This window comes from Lepidochelys olivacea (genome assembly GCF_965140295.1).
Source record: "Lepidochelys olivacea isolate rLepOli2 genome assembly, chromosome: 2".
NCBI lineage: Eukaryota > Metazoa > Chordata > Testudines > Cheloniidae > Lepidochelys > Lepidochelys olivacea.
This window is the reverse complement of record NC_140412.1, coordinates 222,183,635-222,205,698: the sequence shown is the minus strand read 5'-3', so window position 1 is coordinate 222,205,698 and position 22,064 is coordinate 222,183,635. Positions and strand designations below refer to the sequence as shown.

Sequence of the window (22,064 nt, the reverse complement as noted above, 5' to 3'; positions counted from 1 at the left end):
ATGCAGATTGTGGGTCTCATGGGACTGCATTTGAGCCCAAGTGTAAATTTCAGCTGCAAGTTTAAACTGTTTCCCCACCACGCATGAAACAAGACAACTACAACATAAGGGGGTGGGGCAAGGTGGTGTGTTAAATTTTCTTTTTAATTATTCAGACCTCAGGTACTAACATTAGGTGTATTCTTAATGCTTAAATAATATCAGATTGGTGTGTGTGTGACTAATATGTGTACATGACCTTCACATCAGGATGGGCGGGCAGGAGAGAAAGTCTGGGAGAGTGCTTGGAAATAGCTTGCAGTCTCAAGCAGAAAAATAAAATAAACTGGCAGGGACTTCAGAGACTGCATCAAGGGGAGTTAGTGATGTAAAGGACATGGTCCTATCCTGGTCAGGTACAGGTTATAGAGCTCTTCTAAGTATAATTAAGCTGGCACACCTGTGAGGTATGTTGCACCTGGAGAGGTACTCCTTAAAAGGAAGGATCCAAGCTTAGTGCAGGGTGGCAGAGCTAAAGAACAGAGCTTCCTAGTGCCACAGAGCAGGGGCTGCTTACCCAGATAGCTGCTGAAGAGTCTCTGCCACCTGGACCCTCACTAGAGCCCAGGGTGCTCAGCCTGGACCTCTCAGACACTCAGGAGGTTAAGAACCCAGCTCCTCCAGAGCCTATTTATCTGTTGCCTTGTGAGGAACAGTGGGGTGAGCCTGTACTGTACTGTGGGTTGTAGGAGTATTTTGTTTGCCTTTTTTTTTCCTGGGACTGCAGTCAGGCCTTGAAGCGGGGGAGCTGCCTCTCTAAGACTTATAACCAGGAGACTACATTCTGCACTCCAAACCAATGCTACAGCAACACCTACAGCCAAAGAGGGATGGTGGGGATGAGGGAGGTGCCCAGACTCACCCCTCGGGGTACAACCTGAATAAGTGGCAACAATCTCTGAGCTAACAGGATGCAAGACCAGTGAGAATCAAAGCAATGGAAGAGTAAACTATAACTTTCCAGACTCCGCAGAAAATCTAAAAGACTTGTCAACAGTAGTTAAGGAATTTCCATTCAGGAAAGCTTTGGAAAATAATTTTTTTACAAAAAATCCACTTAGAAACAATTCTGTTTATAGCTCTTTTTCTCCTCTGCAGGTTGAGATTTTTTTTCTTTTTTTTTTTTTTGGTATATTTGCATAAAACCACCGCTTTGTTAAAACAATAATTTACTTTTAATGCTCGGTTCTCAATATTTTTATGACATCACCTAGTTCCTATGGAAACTGTGGTAAACTGAGCATTTTGTTTTAAATTGGGGAATAAAGAAACAGGAGAAGAAAAATCCTTTAGAACTTGTTTTCATACCAATATCTTTAGTAGTTAATGAGGAAAGCAGAATTAAACCATTTTTATTTACTGAGAATAGTTATTTCCATTTTTATTTGCTGTGGAGGCACCACAGCTCAACACAAAACCTCAGGTATTGGTTTAGCGGACAATGAATGGCTTGAGATCCTAGAGAAATTCTAGTGCAACTGGGTTTGGGTTTGTTTGTTTTTCTTTTAAATCTCATGAAACAAAAGTTCTTCTATTTTCTTCCTTGGACACTATGACATCATGATTGTGATGTCAAGGAAGTTCTGTTCTGTGCATCTACCATCCCATACTAGCATACTGATGCTAGCCAACCAAACTACTCCCTTTTTGATACCCATTTTTAAAAATGCAATAAAATTCCAGTAAAAGCTTCCTTGTAATAATTTAATCCAGCTCTTTGATGTACTTAATATATGAGATGATCAGACAAGCACCTGTGGCTCAAGATTTCCACAGACCACAGAGTTTCAACGACAAAACTATTTATCTTTTTTCCTGCATCTAACTTTCAATGATGACAGCCTCATATGGAGTACTTTGCACTCCAGACTTGTGGAAGTGTAAGGAAACTGAGGATCTACACGCATGCTGTATAAAATAGAAAGATTAGAGGGCAAAACAGCACACTTTTCAGCATTTTTTGGTGTGTTTTCCTCATTCTCATTTTCAGTAGATCATCAGTTTTTTTCCACACAAGAAAAAAAAATAGCAAATTTAATATTTCTTTTCCTAACCTGTACACCTCACATTGAATAGGAAAATATTAAACCCACACTTTATTAGATTTAGTCAGATAAATGCTTTCATGCTTGGTTGAATTACCTTTTCCTCCACATTTAATTATATATGATTGTCCAAAGCATGAGTACCCAGCTAATAAACCCCCATAGAGGAATGCAAACAGAGCTCAGGAGGTCATGATCACCCATATTTTCTGTATGGCTAGAGAGAAAGTGCATCCCAAAACATCATCTGTTGGAATATAAGGTCACAATATGGAAAAGGTTGAGTATCACTGCTCTATAGCATCCACTTTGTTGATAAACAATCCACATACACATCTTGGTCACGGTAAGTAGCAAAAATGGACTTAAAAGACTTAATGTTCCCATATTTTTCTTATTTTTGAGATAACACTTAAGCAGCATCAACATGGGACCAATTCATTATCTCCATAAAGCAGCTTCTATCTAGACTGACAACACACAATGGAAGGCTGAATTATAAAAATGAATTGACAGAAAGGAGGAAGACTGACTTGAGGTTGATGATCAAAAAAAAAACCTATTTTAATGGAAACGTGAAATTATTCAAAATTGTGTTCACCTAGATGTGTAAAGATTTAACTAAGCTGATTCTAGTCCCCAGCCCATCATACAGTCTGAATCAACCGAAGTGTTCTTACATGTGAGAATCTTTTTCTAATGGCTTTTCATACAGTGCCACATATGAAAGTTCCTACTGCATGAGATGTGTTAAAATAAGATATAAACTTAATACCTGCTAACTACAGAATTAAAGCCTAAAATAATTAAACATCATCGCCCAAAGGTCTTAGCAATGACGTAACCGGTAAGTGCACAAATGGGTCACGTCTTAGACAGAATAAAAACAGTGACAATAATAATAAATGGCCTGCAGCTGTGTTTAGAAGTATGCCTTTGGGCTATGCTATATACTGCCATATATTTGTGCACAGAACTCCAAACTGAGGTAACACATGGATTTTAGACCCTTGGGGTCATAATCATTTTGATGGGCAGGCTAGTTTAAAAGGCTTATGATGAAGTATGTGTCATACATTTTTTTTTAATAAACAAACCATTCCAAAAATATACCCACTGCACCAAAACTATTACACTTTGATTAAATATTCATTAAGGGCTCAAACTAGTGGTCGCTTTTTCCTTCTTCTATACATTGACTTTTTACTTTGATGGTTTAATGCTGTAGTAGCAGCTGGCAACCTCACACCACAACTTCCCCCAGGAGAAGAGTATTTACTAGCCCACCCACTAAGCATTCCTCTATTGGCTACCAAGGAAAATGCATGCCTTGCAGAGAAAACCAGCTCTGCTGATTGAATTGGCTGGAAAGTTGAAGCAGCACCAGCAGCTAAGAAAGGTCACACAGGCTCCTCCTACTATATACTGGATGATGACCACTTAGCACAGGATCATCCTTAATACAGTGTCTGCCCCCAGCCAAATGTTCAAAGCTCCTTCAGATGAGTAAACATCACGACGAAAAAAGTAGAGAAAGCCTCACAAACTTGAATTGCAAACACCGAGAAGCTGACAAATGTTGGAGAATCTAGGAAAAATTCAGTGGAAGTCTCACCTGAGAAAACAAGGATAGGCACTGTCAGAAACACACTATGATCTTTATCTGCTGTTGTATATTGGCTCCAAACAAACCATTATATGTCACTTTTACCCACTCTATCAGATATTACCAGCCATCACTGGAAAGAGTAAATAAAGTCATATGAATATAGAAGTTTGAGAAATTGGTCATAAAGTTGTGGCAAATATGAAGAAAGTAGGAAGAATTTGGGGGAACAGAAGAGCTACACTGTTAGCATCGGCAAATATCTGCATCAACTGCAGTGGGAGGAAGAAAGGCATTTTCAGATTGGATATGACCCAAGTGTTTGACAGTGGGGCCATGTCAGCAATTCTCTCCCCTAATTTCAGGGCTGTAAGTCAGATCCTCAGCTCTCAGCCCAGATGAACTCAGGTGACTTAGCTATAATAAAGCACTTGTGCATCTATCTATCTTGTAAAGTCCACAAAATGCATTTATCAGATATATACCTAACACATCCTAATGGTAGTTTACAGAGTTAGAATGTGTTCAACCAAGAGATACCATTTTAGGGCCAAACTCAGAGGTGATGTAAATAGTGGTATATATAACCCCTACATAAGATAGTGTAAATATTTAATAATAAAAAGGTGTGTGGCCCTTACTTTCCCTCTGCCTGACCTTCTTAAACCCTCCTATTGCTTGCCCTCCAGCTACAAACCCAATTTTCCATCCTTTCAGACTGTATGGTACACCAACTTAAATTTACCTATGCTGGCTAACGGATATGCAACCTGCACCATAACAGAGATCATCTCTGAAATAAATATGAATCCAACCTGTCTATTCCTGAAAGCACACAAGAACCCAGATAGAATAAATGCTTCACATATGAGCGTACTCTTTTACTAAAGTGTCCTATTGTGACAAAATTAAACAGTAAATGTGAAAAATCCAAAGTAATATTCAAACATGAGTTTCAAATTCTAATTCAGACTTTGATTCTACTTCATTGGCAAGTACAACCCCACAACTACTTTAAGTTTTTACTTTCTCATTCAACTCAAAAGTTAGAATAATTAATTCCCAAAAACAATCATTAGTGATAAACTGACAACTAAAATAAAGTCACTTTCTATTTATAAAAAAGTGTCTAAAAACTGTGGTCACCTAGACATTTAACAGTATTTTCCATGTGGGATGAGGGCTGCTGTTTTTGATTTCTCATTAATTGTCTTGATTATCAAGCACATGACTTATCTATAATAAAGCATCAATAATTTTTGCTTTCTGGTCGTAACAATAGGCCCCAATAATTATGAAAATAGCCTCTAAATGCCTATGTGCCTTGCTAACCACAGGTGATACCAAATTAACTAATGAGAATTTTCTTAAACTAGATTTTAACTAATAGCTTTGGAATGTATTATTTTCCATTTTCTTAATATTTGTGCCCTGAACAGAAGCAGTATAGGCAAGTTCTGAATGTACAATTCATATGTTAACCTCAATAAAACCAATCAAGAGTTCATAAGTAAAAAAAAAAAAAAAAAAAATTGTACTTTTATAAATCGGCCCAACAACTTACCTCAAAGCTGACATATGACCTTATATGTCAGTTTAATTCTGTTCTGCTTCAAAATAACAATAACCTGGTCACAAAGAATTAAAGATCCTTCAAGGCTTACCTTCCTAGCCACATCCCCACCTTACCATTTATCACCAGTACTTCATATCCTGTCTAAAACGTAGACTGCAAGCTATTTAGGCCAGGAGCAACATATTTGTTTATTGTCTGTAAAACATCTAGGACACGTTAGCAAAAAAGCATAGTCTACATTTATGAATAAAAGAGGTCCCTGCCTAGGATTCTGATACAGCCAGCGTGCAGTAACGCAGTCAGTATCTCTTTCATGCCGCTGCCTTGTTCTGCAGAATATAAGCTTTCCCATTTTTAAAAGCAGTACATCTTGTCATTATAGTGGCTGACATAGCCTCGAAACCATTACAAGTTTCTGTGATCTCAATGTGGGCTAAGTCAAATGCCCATGATAATACTTTTAACTATCAACAATATTAACTCACTTCTCATCAAAGCATCCAACAGAGGAGAGAGAGACCCATATTACAAGGATCTGCAAAATCTTCTGAGTGTGACAGGTCATTGTGACACCACCTGTGAGCGAATCTGGGAGAAAATGGCAACTTTTTCCCCACCAGTCAAGGAGCCAAACACGAGGGGACCAGCAGTGCCCAGATACATGAACTCCCTTCAAGGCTGCTCCAAGCTCAAAGAGCTCAGCAGGACTTATGAGCTGAGAGTGCATGTACAGTGATATTTTGAACATCTGCACAATTTACTGAGAGTAGTATCTTATGTGGATGGAGCTTATTTTGTGGGAAGAACTCCGCTCCCTTCAAATCTGAACTCTATCCTTGTTCTTTACACCTTTTAAAGTGTAGAAAAGTGACTAAAAATTGCATTGTGGGGAGATGACAATGACTTCCCTGGCAAATATACTGAGTTTACAAATACAGACGTTATTCTAACTGCACACTACGCTCTTTTCTCTTTACACATCACCAATAATAAAAGAGCTAAATCCAAATTAGACTGTCAGTGACATGTGAGCAAGCCCATTGCCATCAACGGGGAGCTGATTAGAAATCAGTAAGCTCTGTTGATGATGCTCAGGAAGGAATAGAATCTCTCTCAGCTGCACTGGCATGGTCAACAAGGAAAAAAATAAAAGGAATAAAAAGCTTATTTTTGTACCAAAAGTCATCAGATAAACACTCAAACTGCACAGGCAGCAGATGTATTGAGAAAGAATGTGTTATTGTTCCGAGCAGAACCAGACTTCACTGTAAGCAAGGCAATCATACGCTGCGGCAGCGCAGCTTGTTACAGTGAAAATTCAGATGTCTGAGTAAATCTTTGCATACAACACCTGAGTTTCAAAACCCAGACTGCATTTAAACAGCAATCACACTGCATTTAAAATGCAATTGACACAGGTTACAAAAGTAGAAACAATGAATGAATTACCAGCCTAAAGTAGGTTTCAGAGTAGCAGCCATGTTAGTCTGTATCCGCAAAAAGAAAAGGAGGACTTGTGGCACCTTAGAGACTAACCAATTTATTTGAGCATAAGCTTTCGTGAGTTACAGCTCACTTCATTGGATGCATTCAGTGGAAAATACACTGGGGAGATTTATATACATAGAGAACATGAAATAATGGGTGTTACCATACACACTGTAACAAGAGTGATCACTTAAGGTGAGCTATCACCATCAGGAGAGCGGGGGGGGGGGGGGGGAGGAGGGAACCTTTTGTAGTGATAATCAAGGTGGGCCATTTCCAGCAGTTGACAAGAACTTCTGAGGAACAGTGTGGGGAGGGAGGGAATAAATATGGGGAAATAGTTTTACTTTGTGTAATGACCCATCCACCCAAGTACTCATCTAGCCTGAAACTACCATAGCTGGGAAACCATGGAAGCTCTGATCCTCCCCGATGTTGCTTCCTATTTCAAGGGAGAAGGAATCTCCTTCAGTTGTGGCCCAAATTTTTTCCCCTTACATGGCTACCTGAGACCATCCCTCTCTTAGCGGTGAACAAAACTCTTCCAGCCCCTAATATTATATATGGTGATACAGACCAGTAATCAAGCAGTTTGCAAACACCTAAAAGATAATAAGGTGATTAACAGTCACTATGGTCTGTCAAGAACAAATCATGTCAAACCAACATAATAGCTTTCTTTGACAGGGTAACAAGCCTTGTGGATGGGGGGAAGTGGTAGATGTGGCATATCTTGACTTCAGTAAGGCCTTGGACACAGTCTCGCATGACCTTCTCATAAAACAAACTAGGGAAATACAACCTACATGGAGCTATATGGTGGGTACAAAACTAGTTGGAAAACCGTTCTCAGAAAGTAGTCATCAGTGGCTGACAGTCAAGCTGGCAGGGCATATTGAGTGGGGTCCTGCGGGGATCAGTTCTGGGTCTGGTCCTGTTCTATATCTTCATCAATGATTTATATAATGGCATAGAGGGTACACTTATAAAGTTTGAGGACGATACCAAGTAAGGAGGGGTTGCAAGCGCTTTGGTAGATGGGATTAAAATTCAAAATGATCTAGACCAACTGGAGAAATGATCTGAAATAAACAGGATGAAATTCAATTAGGACAAATGCAAAGTACTCCACTTAGGAAGGAACTATCAGTTGCACACATACAAAATGGGAAAATGACTGCCTACGAAGGAGTACTGCAGAAAGGGATCTGGGGGTCATAGTGGATCGCAAGCTAAGAATGCGTCAGTGAAACACTATTGCAAGAAAAGCAAACATCATTCTGGGATATATTAGCAGGAGTGTTGTAAACAAGACACGAGAAGTAATTCTTCCGCTCTACTCTATGCTGATTAGGCCTCAACTGGAGTACTGTATCCAGTTCTGGGAGCCACATTTCAGGAAGATGTGGACAAATTGGAGAAAGTCCAGAGAAGAGCAACAAAAATGATGAAAGGTCTAGAAAACGTGACTTATGAGGGAAGATTGAAAAAAACTGGGTTTGTTTAGTCTGGAGAAGAGAAGCCTGAGAGGGGACATAACAGTTTTCAAGTACATCAAAAGCTGTTACAAGAAGAAAGGAGAAAAATTATTCTCCTTAACCTCTGAGGATAGGACAAGAAGCAATGGGCTTAAAATTGCAGCAAGGATGGTTTAGGTTGGACATTAGGAAAAACTTCCTAACTGTCAGGGTGGTTAAGCACTGGAATAAATTGCCCAGGGAGGCTGTGGAATCTCCTTTATTGGAGGTTTTTAAGAGCAGGTTAGACAAACACTCACCAGGGATGGTCTACATAAAACTTAGGCCTTCCATGGACTGGACTTAGACCTCTCAAGGTCCCTTCCAGCCCTATGATTCTGTCATTCTATTGTGGCCTTCTCCCTCCCCCAGCTCATGATTGGGAGTGTAGGAGGTTCCTCCACCTAACTTTGTTTCTAAAAAGCACACACAAAAACCCTAAACGAACAACTTGCTCCAGCAATTCAGCCCTGGAGCCACTCAAGGGATGTTATTACAGCTCAAATGCAGTAATATCAACTGGTAAGGAGAGGAAGGAAAGAGAAATGAAGCTGCTCATTTACACACACTCCCAACATCCAAGCAGATTATTTGCACTCATCTTTTCCTTATCGACTATATCGACCTTCGCTAAACAGGAGCACAGACAGCATAAATGGTCTTTTGAGGCTTATACATCCCATACCACCATGTACACAGAGAGCTGAAGAGAGCGCAGTCATGTAATAATACGTACATTTCATTAGATCTGCTATGAAATTACAAGTTGTACAGGAACTTCTGTTATTGTCCCCAAAGTCAAACGTACTAACCCCAATCCCAATTCTATTAATTTGGGTCAGTATATCTGTTTTTGATTTCTAAATATTTTAATGCATCTGATTCAACAGTATCATGATAAAAAATCCTATTGCACACCAAATGCAATCTATATCAAAAGCTACCAAGCTAAATATAAAAAAAGTCTGTTGATAACCACATCATATTCATGGTTCTACTCTCCTACCACTATTATCTCCCTCCTTTCTCTATACTTCTAAAGCCACATCATCATCATCTGCAGGGTATTAGATTTCTCCCAACTGACTGACATGCATGGACTTAGGCAACAATCTTCTCTGTGCGGTGTTTCGATCAATGTTGCACTAAAATTGATTAGCACTGTTAGACAAGTGTGCAGCAGACTGCTAGGCTAATCAAGGTAAACCTAACCATACACTCACATGAAATTAAAGATTCCTTCTGCTGCAAAAGTCAGTTCACATTTCAACATATAAATAAGCCAATCACTAACATGTCAAAAATAGGCAGAGTGTGCTGCGGCACCTTATAGATTATAAGGTGCCACAGGACTCTTTGCCGCTTTTACAGATCCAGACTAACACAGCTACCCCTCTGATGCATGTCAAAAATACAGCATCAAATTATTTGCCAGGGTAGTTTTATTTTGTGTTTCAAGTTCCATGAAAAATTCAGTCCAAATTCTTCCTTCCAAGCTTAGGTTCAAATCTACAGACTATACTGGAGAGAGGGGGAAACCATCTGAACAGTTTATCATAGAAATAAAGAGGATCCACAGTTCCAAGTGGAAAAGGAAAAAAGGTTTCTCGTTCCTCCAATCCAATACTTGATTTGCTGATTTATTTCTAAAATGTATCATCTGATTACTATTCTGAATTTAAGAAATTGAAGGGACATCATTCAGGTTAGTAGTCACAACATTTAATTTACTTCTGTTTATTTTCAAAGTTTATATAGTTCTGTGTGTGTGTGTGCGCGTGCGCGTGCACTCCCCATTCTCAAACACTTTCTTTCTAAAGAGAAAAAAATGCCAGCAGCCCACTCCTTATGAGCAATTTTATCTTACCACACATTAGTTTTTGTGTAGGCCAGAGTAACATTTTTGGTAAAGAACGTGATTTCAGTCATATACCTCTACATTTTACAATATTGTAAATAGTATGAAATTATTTCAAAATGTTAAAGAAAATGCACTGGCAGTGTTCGTTTAAGTACTTTAACAAAGCTTCAGTTTAAATTGTTTTATTACAATGCAATTCAAGATAAAGTACTCATAAGAGCAGATTCATCTCCCTGCAAATGATTGAGATATAGAGCTGTTCTGTTTCCAGAACAGACTATGCATCAGAAAAATGCATCTTTACTTTTTCATTGACTGCAGATATCTCACCTCCTCTATCACTGGCTCTGAAGACTAACCAGTAACCCCTAGACCAGTGGTTCTCAAACTAGAGCCGCTGCTTGTTCAGGGAAAGCCCCTAGCAGGCCAGGCTGGTTTGTTTACCTGCCGCGTCTGCAGGTTCGGCCAGTCGTGGCTCCCACTGGCCACGGTTCAACGCTCCAGGCCAATGGGGGCTCCGGGGAGCAGTGCTGGCTGCCCTTCCTGCAGGCCCCATTGGCCTGAAGCAGCAAACCACGGCCAGTGGGAGCCACGACTGGCCCAATCTGCGGACGCGGCAGGTAAACAAACCAGCCCGGCTCGCCAGGGGCTTTCCCTGAACAAGCGGCGGCCCTAATTTGAGAACCACTGCCCTAGACAACATGGCATTATTATCTAATAGTTATAGTATGGTCCAGAGGCCCTAATCAAGATCAAGGTTTGGTGCTGTACAAATAAACTGGTTAATCTCTAAGGTGCCACTAGTACTCCTTTTCTTTTTTTACATATGCATCAGAATTTCGAACGCACAACTCAGCATTGTGAACGCATTCAATAGTCACCCAGGCAGCAACTGAACAGATAAAACCAAAATTTAAGTCAAAATAAAGCATAAAATGTGTATCATCTTCCAGTAACTACAAAGTCATATCTCCTTGGACAACATGGATAAATAAAATAGATATGTGCCTGAATACTTGTCAGAAACTTGTCAGAAGACACATTTTTAGCATTCAGGGATGTAAGCTTCTCTATGTTAAAGACGTTCTTCCTGATCCTATGTATTGTATTTGCAGTATATTAAGCAGAGCTTCTCTAACTTCCAAGGATAGAAAGCTGCATAGAAAAAGGAATTTTTATTTCTTAATACAATAGGTGCTAGATATGTCATCAACAAAATTGGACATGACTGAGGTAAACAAAACTGCAGGTTCTAATAGCAGGTTTCCAAAGACTTGTACAGGAAGTGAGGCTACATATTAATGCGGTCTTATGGGGACTCTGACAAAATGAAAATAAGCAAATTACAAAAGTTACTTAAAAGCCATTTCAGTTATTATCCATGTCCCCCAATATCCTCTGCTAATATCTGTGGGTTTACATCTTTCTATTTTTAAAAAATGTACTTTTCTCTTCTCACTGCTGTTTTAAAATGCTACGGGGAGGGAAAGGACTTATAGAAGTAGGGATATATTACCAACCACCTGACCAGGATGGTGATAGAGACTGTGAAATGCTCAGAGAGATTAGAGAGACTATTAAAATAAAAGACTCAATAATAATGGGGGATTTCATTGACTGGGTACATGTCACCTCAGGACAGGATGCAGGGATAAAGTTTTTTGACACCTTAAATGACTACTTCTTGAAGCAGCTAGTCCTGGAACACACAAGAGGAGACGCAATTCTTGCTTTAGTCCTAAGTGGCACACAGGATCTGGGCCCAGAGATCAATACAGCTGGACTTCTTAGTAACAGTGACCATAATATAATTAAATTCAACATCCCTGAGGTGGGGAAAACACCTCAGCAGCCCAACACTGCAGCATTTAATTTCAGAAAGGGGAACTACACAAAAATGAGGAAGTTAATTAAACAGAAATTAAAAGGTATAACACCAAAAGTGAAATCCCTGCAAGCTGCATGGAAACTTTTTAAAGACACCATAATAGAGGCTCAACATAAATGTATTGTATTCCCCAAATTAAAAAACAGAGAACCAAAAAAAGGCCACCGTGGCTAAACAAAGTAAAAGAAGCAAAAAGGTACCCTTTAAAAAATGGAAGTTAAATCCTAGTGAAGAAAACAGAAAGGAGCATAAACTGGCAAATGAAGTGTAAAAATATAATTAGGAAGGCCAAAAAAGAATTTGAAGAACAGCTACCAAAGACTCAAAAAGTAATAGCAAAAAAAAATTAAGTACTCAGAAGTAGGAAGCCTGCTAAACAATCAGTGGGTCCACTGGACGATCAAGATGATAAAGGAGCACTCCAGGATGATAAGGTCATTGTGGAGAAACTAAATGAACTCTCTGCATCAGTCTTCACGGCTGAGGATGTGAGGGAGATTCCCAAACCTGAGCCATTCTTTCCAGGTGATATATCTGAGGAACCGTCCCAGATTGAGGTGTCATTAGAGGAAGTTTCGGAACAAACTGATAAATTAAACAGCAGTAAGTCACCAGGACCAGATGGTTCTCACCCAAGAGTTCTGAAGGAACTCCAATGTGAAATTGCAGAACTACTAACTGTAGTCTGTAACCTATCATTTAAATCAGTTTCTGTACCAAATTGACTGGAGAATAGCTAATGTGACACCAATTTTTAAAAAGGGCCTCAGAGGTGATCTCGGCAATTACAGGCCGGTAAGCCTGACTTCAGTACCGGGCAAACTGTTTGAAACTATAGTAAAAGAACAGTGTTTGTTGGGGAAGAGTCAACACGGTTTTTGTAAAGGGAAATCATGCCTCACCAATCTACTAGAATTCTCTCAGGGAATCAACAAGCATGTGGACAAGGGGGATCCAGTGGATATAGCGTACTCAGATTTTCAGAAAGCCTTTGACAAGGTCGCTCACCAAAGGCTCTTAAGCAAAGTAAGCAGTCATGGGATAAGAAAAGAGTGAGCAGACATCCTGTTTTTAAAGGCACAGTCCCATACTTAAGCCTTCTTCCGGGTGTCCCGACTTTTTGTTAAATATGGGCAAACTGTCACGTATTTTCTATGATCCCAACACAGAGCCGGCAGCGGGGGGCAGCAAGCGGCCGTGGACACCCCCCGACCCGCTCGCCCACGTCAGCGTCTCCCTTGCTGCCTCCTCCGGCAGCACCGCAGATGGTCAGCGAGAGCACCCCCAGAAGCAGCCCGGGGTCGGCCGTTCCTGCTGCTGCTGCTGCTCCTGCCCCGCTGGGAGAGCAGGCTGTGAGCAGTGTTTCACCTGGGACCCCTACTGGGGCATGAAGGAATGTGATGGGGGCAGGGGGAGCGGCAACACCAGCCCTGCATGGGCGGCCCTGCACCCAGGCATGCGGGGGAGGGGGGCAGGTTGAACTACCAGCCCTGCAGGTGGGCCCGTGCGTGGAGGAGAAGGGGGGGGCTCAGATCAGCCCTGCGCCCAGGCGGGAAGGCGGCCGCGGTGGGAATCGCAGGCGAGCAGCAGCGGAGAGGCTCGGAGGACCAGCCCCGCAAACGGGCAGGCAGTAAGGGGGTTCGGACAGGGTGGGGGGGTCGGTCATGGGCGGGGTGGCTTCTACCTGCCCTAGGTGCCATTGGGGAGGAGGACCTCAAGCTGGCCCGGCAAAGGTGGGAGGTAGGGAGGGCTCGGGTTGACCCAAGCGCAGGGAGTGGTAAGGGTGGCCTCCTCCCACACATGGAAAGGCTGGGGAACCTCAGGGAGGGCTTAGGCTGGCCCTGCAGCAGGGGGGTGGGCGGGGGGTGGTGCGTGTGAATGATGTTTCGGGCCAGCCCACGGGTTTCCTGTCTTCCCTTTGGGAAAATATGGTCACCCTAGATAAGAGAGAAGATACTCTCATGGATCAGTAACTGGTTAAAAGATAGGAAACAAAGGGTAGGAATAAATGGTCCGTTTTCAGAATTGAGAGAGGTAAATAGTGGTGTCCCCCCAAGGGTCTGTACTGGAACCAGTCCTATTCAACATATTCATAAATGGTCTGGAAGAAGGGGTAAATAGTGAGGTGGTAAAATTTGCAGATGATACAAAGATAGTTAAATCTCAGGCAGACTGCAAAGAGCTACAAAAGGACCTCTCAAATCTGGGTGACTGGGCAACAAAATGGCAGATAAATTCAAATTTGATAAATGCAAAGTAATGCACACTGGAAAACATAATCCCAACTATGCATATAAAATGATGGGGTCTAAATTAGCAGTTACCGCTCAAGAAAGAGATTGTGGAATCATTGTGGATAAATCTCTGAAAACATCCACTCAATATGCAGTGGCAGTCAAAAAAGCTAACAGAATGTTGGTGATCATTAGGAAAGGGATAAATAAGACGACAGAAATTATAATATTGCCTCTATATAAATCTATGGTACTCCCCCATCTTGAATACTGCGTGCAGATGTGGTTGCCCCATCTCAAAAAAAGAATGGGAAAAGGTTCAGAAAAGAGCAACAAAAATGACGAGGGGATATGGAACGGCTTCCGTATGAGGAGAGATTAAAAAGACTGGGACTTTTCAGCTTGGAAAAGAGACGACTAAGGCGGGATACGATAAAAATCTATAAAATCAAGAATGGTGTGGAGAAAGTAAATAAGTGTTATTTACCCCTTCTCATAAAACAAGAACTAGCGGTCACCAAATGAAATTAATAGGCAGCAGGTTTAAAAAAACCAACAAAAGGAAGTATTTCTACACACAACGCACAGTCAACCTGTGGAACTCTTTGCCAGAGTATGTTGTGAAGAGCAAGACTATAACAGGGTTAAAAAAAAAAACTAGATAAATTCATGGAGCATAGGCCCATCAACGGCTTTTAGCCAGGATGGGCAGGGATGGTGTCCCTAACCTGTTTGCCAGAAGCTGGGAATGGGAAACAGGGAATGGGTCACTTGACGTTTACCTGCTCTGTTCATACCCTCTGGGGCACCTGGCATTGGCCACAGTCAAAGATGGGATACTGGGCTAGATGGACCTTTGGTCTGACCCAGTATGGCTGTTCTTATAACTTATCGCATGTCTATACTACAATCTTAAGTTAACATAGGTTAGATCAACTTACAGCTACCGCAACATTTACTGCGGTGACTCACGTCCACACTACCCTCCTTCTGTTGGTGGTGCCTTATGTCAATCCGACTGTGTAGTATAGAACAGGGCTTAGACATTAATTCTGTAATGAGCTCCATGCACGAGGATCCATTGCTGAATAGTGCCTTAGAAGGGGTTTCATGTGTGTAGCCCATGGCTTCAATGGGACTACTCATGTGAATAAGCATTATACCCAGCTGTTCGTGTTCACAGGATTAGGCCTCAAACTTACTACATAAAGGAAAATCACTTGACACGAAGTGCTGTCAAATGTACAGAGTGAAAAGTATGAAATGATGGGAAAAAATTGAGTTTCTTTTCCAACCTCTTTCAGTTAGTCATCTCTGATGTTAGTTCGCACAATGATGAAGTAAGAAATTGTCAAAATTGTGACTTAAATTGACAGTGTCCCTTTATCAGATACTTAACGGTCTCATGAAAAGTCAGGATGCAAATAATTGAAAAGTAGCAAGAAGCAAACTTTTTTTTTAAGTCTATATATAGACAGACAGATATAGATCTATAAAGAGATACAGAGACAGTTATAGGCGTAGGTTCTGATCCAACAAGTGGCTGCACACAGTCACACTGCTGCATCTGTGCACAGCCCCACTGACTTCAGTGGGGCTCGATGCAGACACAGTAGCATTCTCACTTAGTCACTTGAAGGATCAGGGCCTCAGGTCTGAAACCTGCATGGAACCCCAATGAATCCACCCAGCAAGTGCTCCTTGCAGGATTAGGAGCCTTGTTTTTACATCTGTTGTGCAGAAAATACTCAAATTGCTTTGTAGAACATATGGAAGGAGCACCTGAAAAGAAATAATTTGAATTAGATATTACCAAAATGAATTTGAGGAACTCAACTCTTGGAAGGTCTCTGAATATATTAATCTGTGAAAAACAAGGGAAATGCAGAGCTTAGCTTTCATATTTTAAGATTTAGGGGTTTGGGGTTTTTTTAACAGCAGGTATTGTTATAACAGCTTCAATAGCAAGCAGTCTGAAAATACAGTAAAAATGAAACCAATCTGAATGGTAATAAAACTAGCTTAAAAGCCATAGCAGAAGTCTACACCAGATTTGTTTCCTTTCTGTTACAGTATATTTATGTAACTTGGATAAGACTCTCAAATACTGTTAACTTTATTTAAATTCACATCAGTTAACACCATAAGATATTTGTTATCTCATTACATCTGAGGTCAGTTATCAATTAATTCTGACAGGCCCCAAATCTGCAAAGATTTATTCATGTGCATAACTTTAGTGATAGGATGCATGTGCTTAAACACTTGACAGAATCAGTTAGTTTAGCGAAACATTTGTTTGAGCTACATCACTTTTATCATATGTTAAACAACAAACTTCAAGTAAACATACACACAAACTGTATGCACATTTAGCACAATGCAAGCACGAGAGCAGAGTATTTATTATAGCAGGCGAGATAACTAACATAATAGCTAAGGCTCTTTTCCTGCCACAACAGGACAAGTCTTCATGCAGATGCAGTAATCTGCTAACGTCATATCAGTTATAAGGTTGAAGCCTAAATAGCAGGTTTTTCCATTCTAAAACCCAGATGTTTTCTGAAACATTAAAATTATTCAGATTTGGACTCTGCTCAAGTGTGATTTGTACATAAAACATTCAAGCATAGTTCAGATGTTTTGGAGTGCAAAATAAGAAAAATACACCTTCCCCATTATAGATCTTGCAACCTTATATGAGACAGCAGCAGTGCCAAAATGACAGGTTGATAGAAAGTTAAAATGTGGCATGGAAACAGCCCTCATTGAGAAATGCCTTAGAACTTCCTAATTAAATTGGTTTTAATTTGACAGAGTTGTGTATCTCTGGAAATAAAAATAAGTCACTTTGTTAATAGTACTGTGCATGTTCACTTTGTAGCCATGTTTGGAGCAAAGGCAGGTTGAACTCACTGAACACAGGTGGCTAATTTAACTGTGCTTTAAAAAAAACAGGAAGGTGTATGATGGGGAGTCCTCTAGCCAAATTGTTACACATTATGCAATTTTTTCTCCGGGAAATTCCACCCAAAAAGAAAATGCTAAGGTTACACAATACTCAGAAGTTAAGAAATAATGTACAGTATAAAACCATATACGCCCTGTGCATGAACTACAATAAAGACTTTACATAACCACCTCATTTTCTGAAGATTGTGCTATGTAACTATTACACTAATTTAGCTACAAACCACCCCCATACTATATATTCCAGTAAATGTTCACTATTATCTTATCCTTTTACACATCTCTCATGCAAAACCATTTTACTATGTTGTTTTAATTAAAAAAACACTTTCACAGACTCAGAATACACACAGTAATATACAATAAAGAATGTTAAAAATGTATAAAAATTGTGTCATACTATGCAATATAAACTATATTGTAGTACACATTTGAGGTTGCAAATGCAACCTCATACTTTGTCATTTCTTAACATCTGAGTGTTTAATTACGCAGCCTTAGCAGTCTTTCACATGCGTTTTATTTTTGGATGGATTGAGTTCTTAAAGTCTTCTTACAATGTCAACATTTGAGACCTAGCAAATGAGGAACAAAAGTTAGATTCCAAGGGATTCCTAAGTGCTACAATATAAAAAAAAAAAATAAAGAAAAGCAGTCATGCAGGACACTGGCAAAGAAAAGGACTTTGTAGAAAAAGTTGTTCAACTCACCAGTCCATTGTTTGGCTGAGGTTAAAAAGGCAAACATTACTAAGATGCATCAGTGAGGAATCAGAACATAAACCAAGGCCTAATCCTACAAACACATGACTTTAGTCTCAAGGACTATATGTGATAAAGTTGCTCACGTATGTGCTTGAAGGACTGGAGTGCAGGTGTTACTGTAAATAGTACCGAGTATTGCTTAAAGATATGTCACTGACTTTGTCAGGACTGGGAATCCATCCTATTTAACTCTGGCAACTTCATCCTACAAAGGTGAAAACTTCAAAGTCTCACAATGCAGCTTAAATATTAAACTAGGGCTGGCAAGCGATTAAAAAATTAATCACGATTAATCATGCTGTTAAACAGTAATAGAATACTATTTATTTAAATATCTTTGGATGTTTTCTACATTTTCAAATATATTGATTTCAATTACAATACAGAATACAAAGTGTACAGTGCTCACTTTATATTTATTTTTATTACAAATATTTGCACTGTAAAAAAATAGTAATTTTCAATTCATGTAATACAAGTACTGTAGAGCAATCTCTATCATGAAAGTTTAACTTACAAATATAGAGTTATGTACAAAAAACCCCGGCATTCAAAAATAAAACAATGTAAAACTTTAGAGCCTACAAGTTCACTCAGTACTACTTCAGCCAATTGCTCAGACAAACAAGTTTGGTCACAATTTGCAGGAGATAATGCTGTCCTAGAGACTGGATGAACAAGAAGTAGGACTGAGTGGACTTGTAGGCTCTAAAGTTTTACACCGTTTTGGTTTTGAGTGCAGTTATGTAACAAAAAAAAATCTACATTTGTAAATTACACTTTCATAATAAAGAGATTGCACTACAGTACTTGTATGAGGTAAACTAAAAAATACGATTTCTTTTATTTATCATTTTTACAGCGCAAATATTTGTAATAAAAATAATATAAAGTGAGCACTGTACACTTTGTACTCTGTGTTGTAATAGAAATCAACATATTTGAAAACGTAGAAAAACATCCACAAATACTTTATAAATTTCAATTGGTATTCTTTTGTTTAACAGTGTGATTAATCACGATTAATTTTTGAGTTAATCACGTGAGTTAACTGCGATTAATCGACAACCCTATATTAAATTAACTCAGCAGCTTACAATTTCATAATAAGTTATTCTTTCGCTTGAATCTCTCAGGATACACTTGATATTTCAACCATTAGCCTTTTTCAGAGGTTATCTAAAGAATGTAAACCCTGCAGGACAGGCACTGTGCCTGTCTACAATACATTATGCACATTTATGGCACCATTTAAATAATATGAAGAAAAATTAGGTGTCTTTTAGCCAAACCTGCAGTTATTTAAAATTGCCCTATATATAGTCTCACCTGTTCAATATATTCTGGATGTTTAGATTATACTTTTCCACTGTTTTCTCAAAGGACTATGGTCACCTACCCCCTATGAAATTGAACTGAAAGCAAAATATATTGTTCAACAATATGTCGTAGAAGTACAAGTTAAGATATATTTAAGATGTTGCCCTATACAGAGAGCTACGTAACCACAAGGCTTCCAGATTAAAAATCTTTGCTATGTGATGCAACGGATATTTAGGTTAATCTTAATCTCAGTGAATAGAATACTTTGAAAAGTCTTAAATGATACAAAGGCTGGTAAAGGGCATCTTGATAAGCTGGTTATATTAGTGAGAGACAGAAACAAAGCTAGATAAACACAACTAAAAGTCATGAATGATAAATAAAACTTCAGGGAGGATGGTTTCAACTCAGAAAGCACATCACATACATTATCTTGCTCATGAAAACAGGTAGTATGAAGTTGGAGACCAACCAGGCTAACTTTAATGAGAGTTACTGAGTAGCACACTGGCATACTGAACAGACTGATTCTGTGATTAACTTTATTGAAATATGTTTCTTCAGCAGAAGGTACTTGTATAGGCCGGATTTTCTTGGGGGAGGGGGGGAGGTTGTTTTGGGTTTTTTGGCACTGACGTTTATTTTCTTATGTTCTTGCATAGAAGTTTGGCCACTGATTTCAATGGGAGCAGGACCAGGCCCCAAATCTTTAGGGAGTGTAAGTGTTCTGACTTGGTTGTATTGACTAGCTACCTAATCAATTATTCCTTCTTACATAGCAATGATAATGAACAAGAGTGGTTTATAGAAAAGAAAGACTAAGGAGCTTCAAAACACTGACCCATATGTCAAATTAATGTGTCTTCATTGGAGGGACCCCTATGTAAGATATGATCCAAACCTTGAGGGGAGGGGCTGTTAAATTAAAAAAAACAACTATGAAGAATGGCAATATTTCCATTAATTTTGTTTTTACGTCTAATAAAAACCAAACATAGCCACTTGCTATGAGCTTTGCAAGCCCAACTTCATACCAGTGAAAGAGAATCTGAAAGTCATCATAAATAGAAACCAAAATTAAATTGACTAGCTAGTGTTCATCATCCAAGCTGAGCAAAGAAAGTAAAAGAAAAAGCTCAGAGAATATTATGTTAAGGCCTGATGCTACCTACAGTGGGAAGTGTTTTAGTACTTGTTGTCAAGAGTGATCCTACTTCTTGAGGCTATTCACAGTAGTAAGCATTACACCAGGTACTGAGAGTGTTCGCAAAATTATACAGGGGTGCTGGAACAATTTTTATAGCGGGAGTGCTGATGATGGAAACCATGTATTTGGTTTTAATAGTCCAAGCCAGCATCCCTAGTTCTAGCACCACTGCACGTACATATTCATCATTTTCCATTTGGAGAATCTGATGTATAATTTGTGGCATGAGAAAAGGATCTCTTTTAAATATATGGGGGGGGGGGTTAAACCCTGACACCGTCCCTTTAAATTACTCCCCCTTGTGCTTGACACACACCCACTGTGAGGCCACTAGCTAAATTTGGCTTGGGAAAGAAATCAGGTGACTTAATCGATGAAGGCAAAAGCAAAGTTCTTTCAGGCTCCATCAGATCTGACCCGTGCCAGAGTCTAAGACCCCAACTGCGGAGGTGCTGCAACAGGGGCAACACCGCTGCCCTGTGTGTATTACCCAGCCAAACGCGACTGTGCAGTGCCACAACTGTACGTGGTGTACCACAAACCCTGATGGAGCGCGCTCCCTCCCCCGGGCAGCTCCCAAGCAAGAGGGTGCAGGTGGGAAGCCCCCCCCCCTCACGCAGAGGCCAAAGCCCCCCGGCACGGGCCGCAGGCCCCGCAGCGAGCCCTGAACACAGCGAGCAACCCCCCCCCCATCCCGGCAGCGCCTGGCAGCAGCGCGAGGGACCTGCTCGCCAAACGCCGCCCCCGCCGGCGGGGGGGGGGGGCTGGAGGGGGGGCGCTGCAGCGGCTGGCGGGGGGGCTCAGCCCACTCCAGCGAAGTTCCACCAAGGGCAGGCCCCCATCCGGCAGCTTCCCTCCAGCCAAGCCGCGGGGACACCCAGCAAAGGCGGCGGCGGCCCGGCCCGGCCCGGCCCGCCAGCAGCGGCTCCCGACTCACCTTGGCAGCCATGCTTCGTCCCGTGCAGCCGTCCCGACGCGGCAGGCACCGCCCCTCCTGCGCACCAGGCCGGCCGGGCGCCGCCCGCTCATTGGCTGCGACCGGGGCCCCGGGGCCCTGCCGGCGCGCGCGTGATCCGCCGCTCTCCTCGTGCCCGGCCTGAGCAAGGGGCGCACGTGACGCCGGGCTGCGCTGTCCAGTGGCAAGGGGCGGGCGGCGCGCGGCGCGCGGGGGGAGGTGACCTGTCCCTGGTTCAGGGACGGCCGCTCAAGGGGCAGCTGGGCAAACAGCGGCGTGGGGCTTTGCTGAGGAGAGTGGGAAGCCGCCCGTTGCTGCAGTTTAATGCCCTGCGTGGATAGGTGACCAAGTCTCTGAGGTGCCACAAGTACGCCTTTTCTTTTTGCGAATACGGACTTCACGTGGCTGCTACTCTGAAACCCGCTTTTATAGGGACAGTCCTGATATTTGAGGCTTTTTCTTGTGTCGGTGCCTACATACCCACCGGCCCACTCTCCTGATTTTTCACACTTGCTGTCTGGTGGCCTGTGCCTGAGGGTGGGTTGTGAAAGAGCCACAGTGAACAACAGGTTTCAGAGTAACAGCCGTGTT

The 22,064-nt window shown here is 41.0% G+C and overlaps 1 protein-coding gene across 2 annotated transcripts in view; it reads right to left on the bottom strand.

The window, feature by feature from the left end:
• The window catches only part of SLC25A13 (solute carrier family 25 member 13), a 130,723-nt gene extending 109,123 nt beyond the window's left edge, over positions 1-21,600 (bottom strand). Inside the window, exons 1-2 of one of the 2 annotated variants that reach the window (XM_084618809.1) lie at positions 21,456-21,563; positions 17,935-17,949 (exon numbers count right to left, since the gene is read on the bottom strand). In XM_084618809.1, coding sequence (XP_084474935.1) covers positions 17,935-17,949; positions 21,456-21,467 — 27 coding nt within the window. In that variant the 5' untranslated portion in view covers positions 21,468-21,563. Of the gene's footprint in view, positions 1-17,934; positions 17,950-21,455 lie in introns of both variants that reach the window. The other variant, XM_084618810.1, reaches the window with a different exon arrangement.
• Positions 21,601-22,064: the final 464 nt, after the last annotated feature.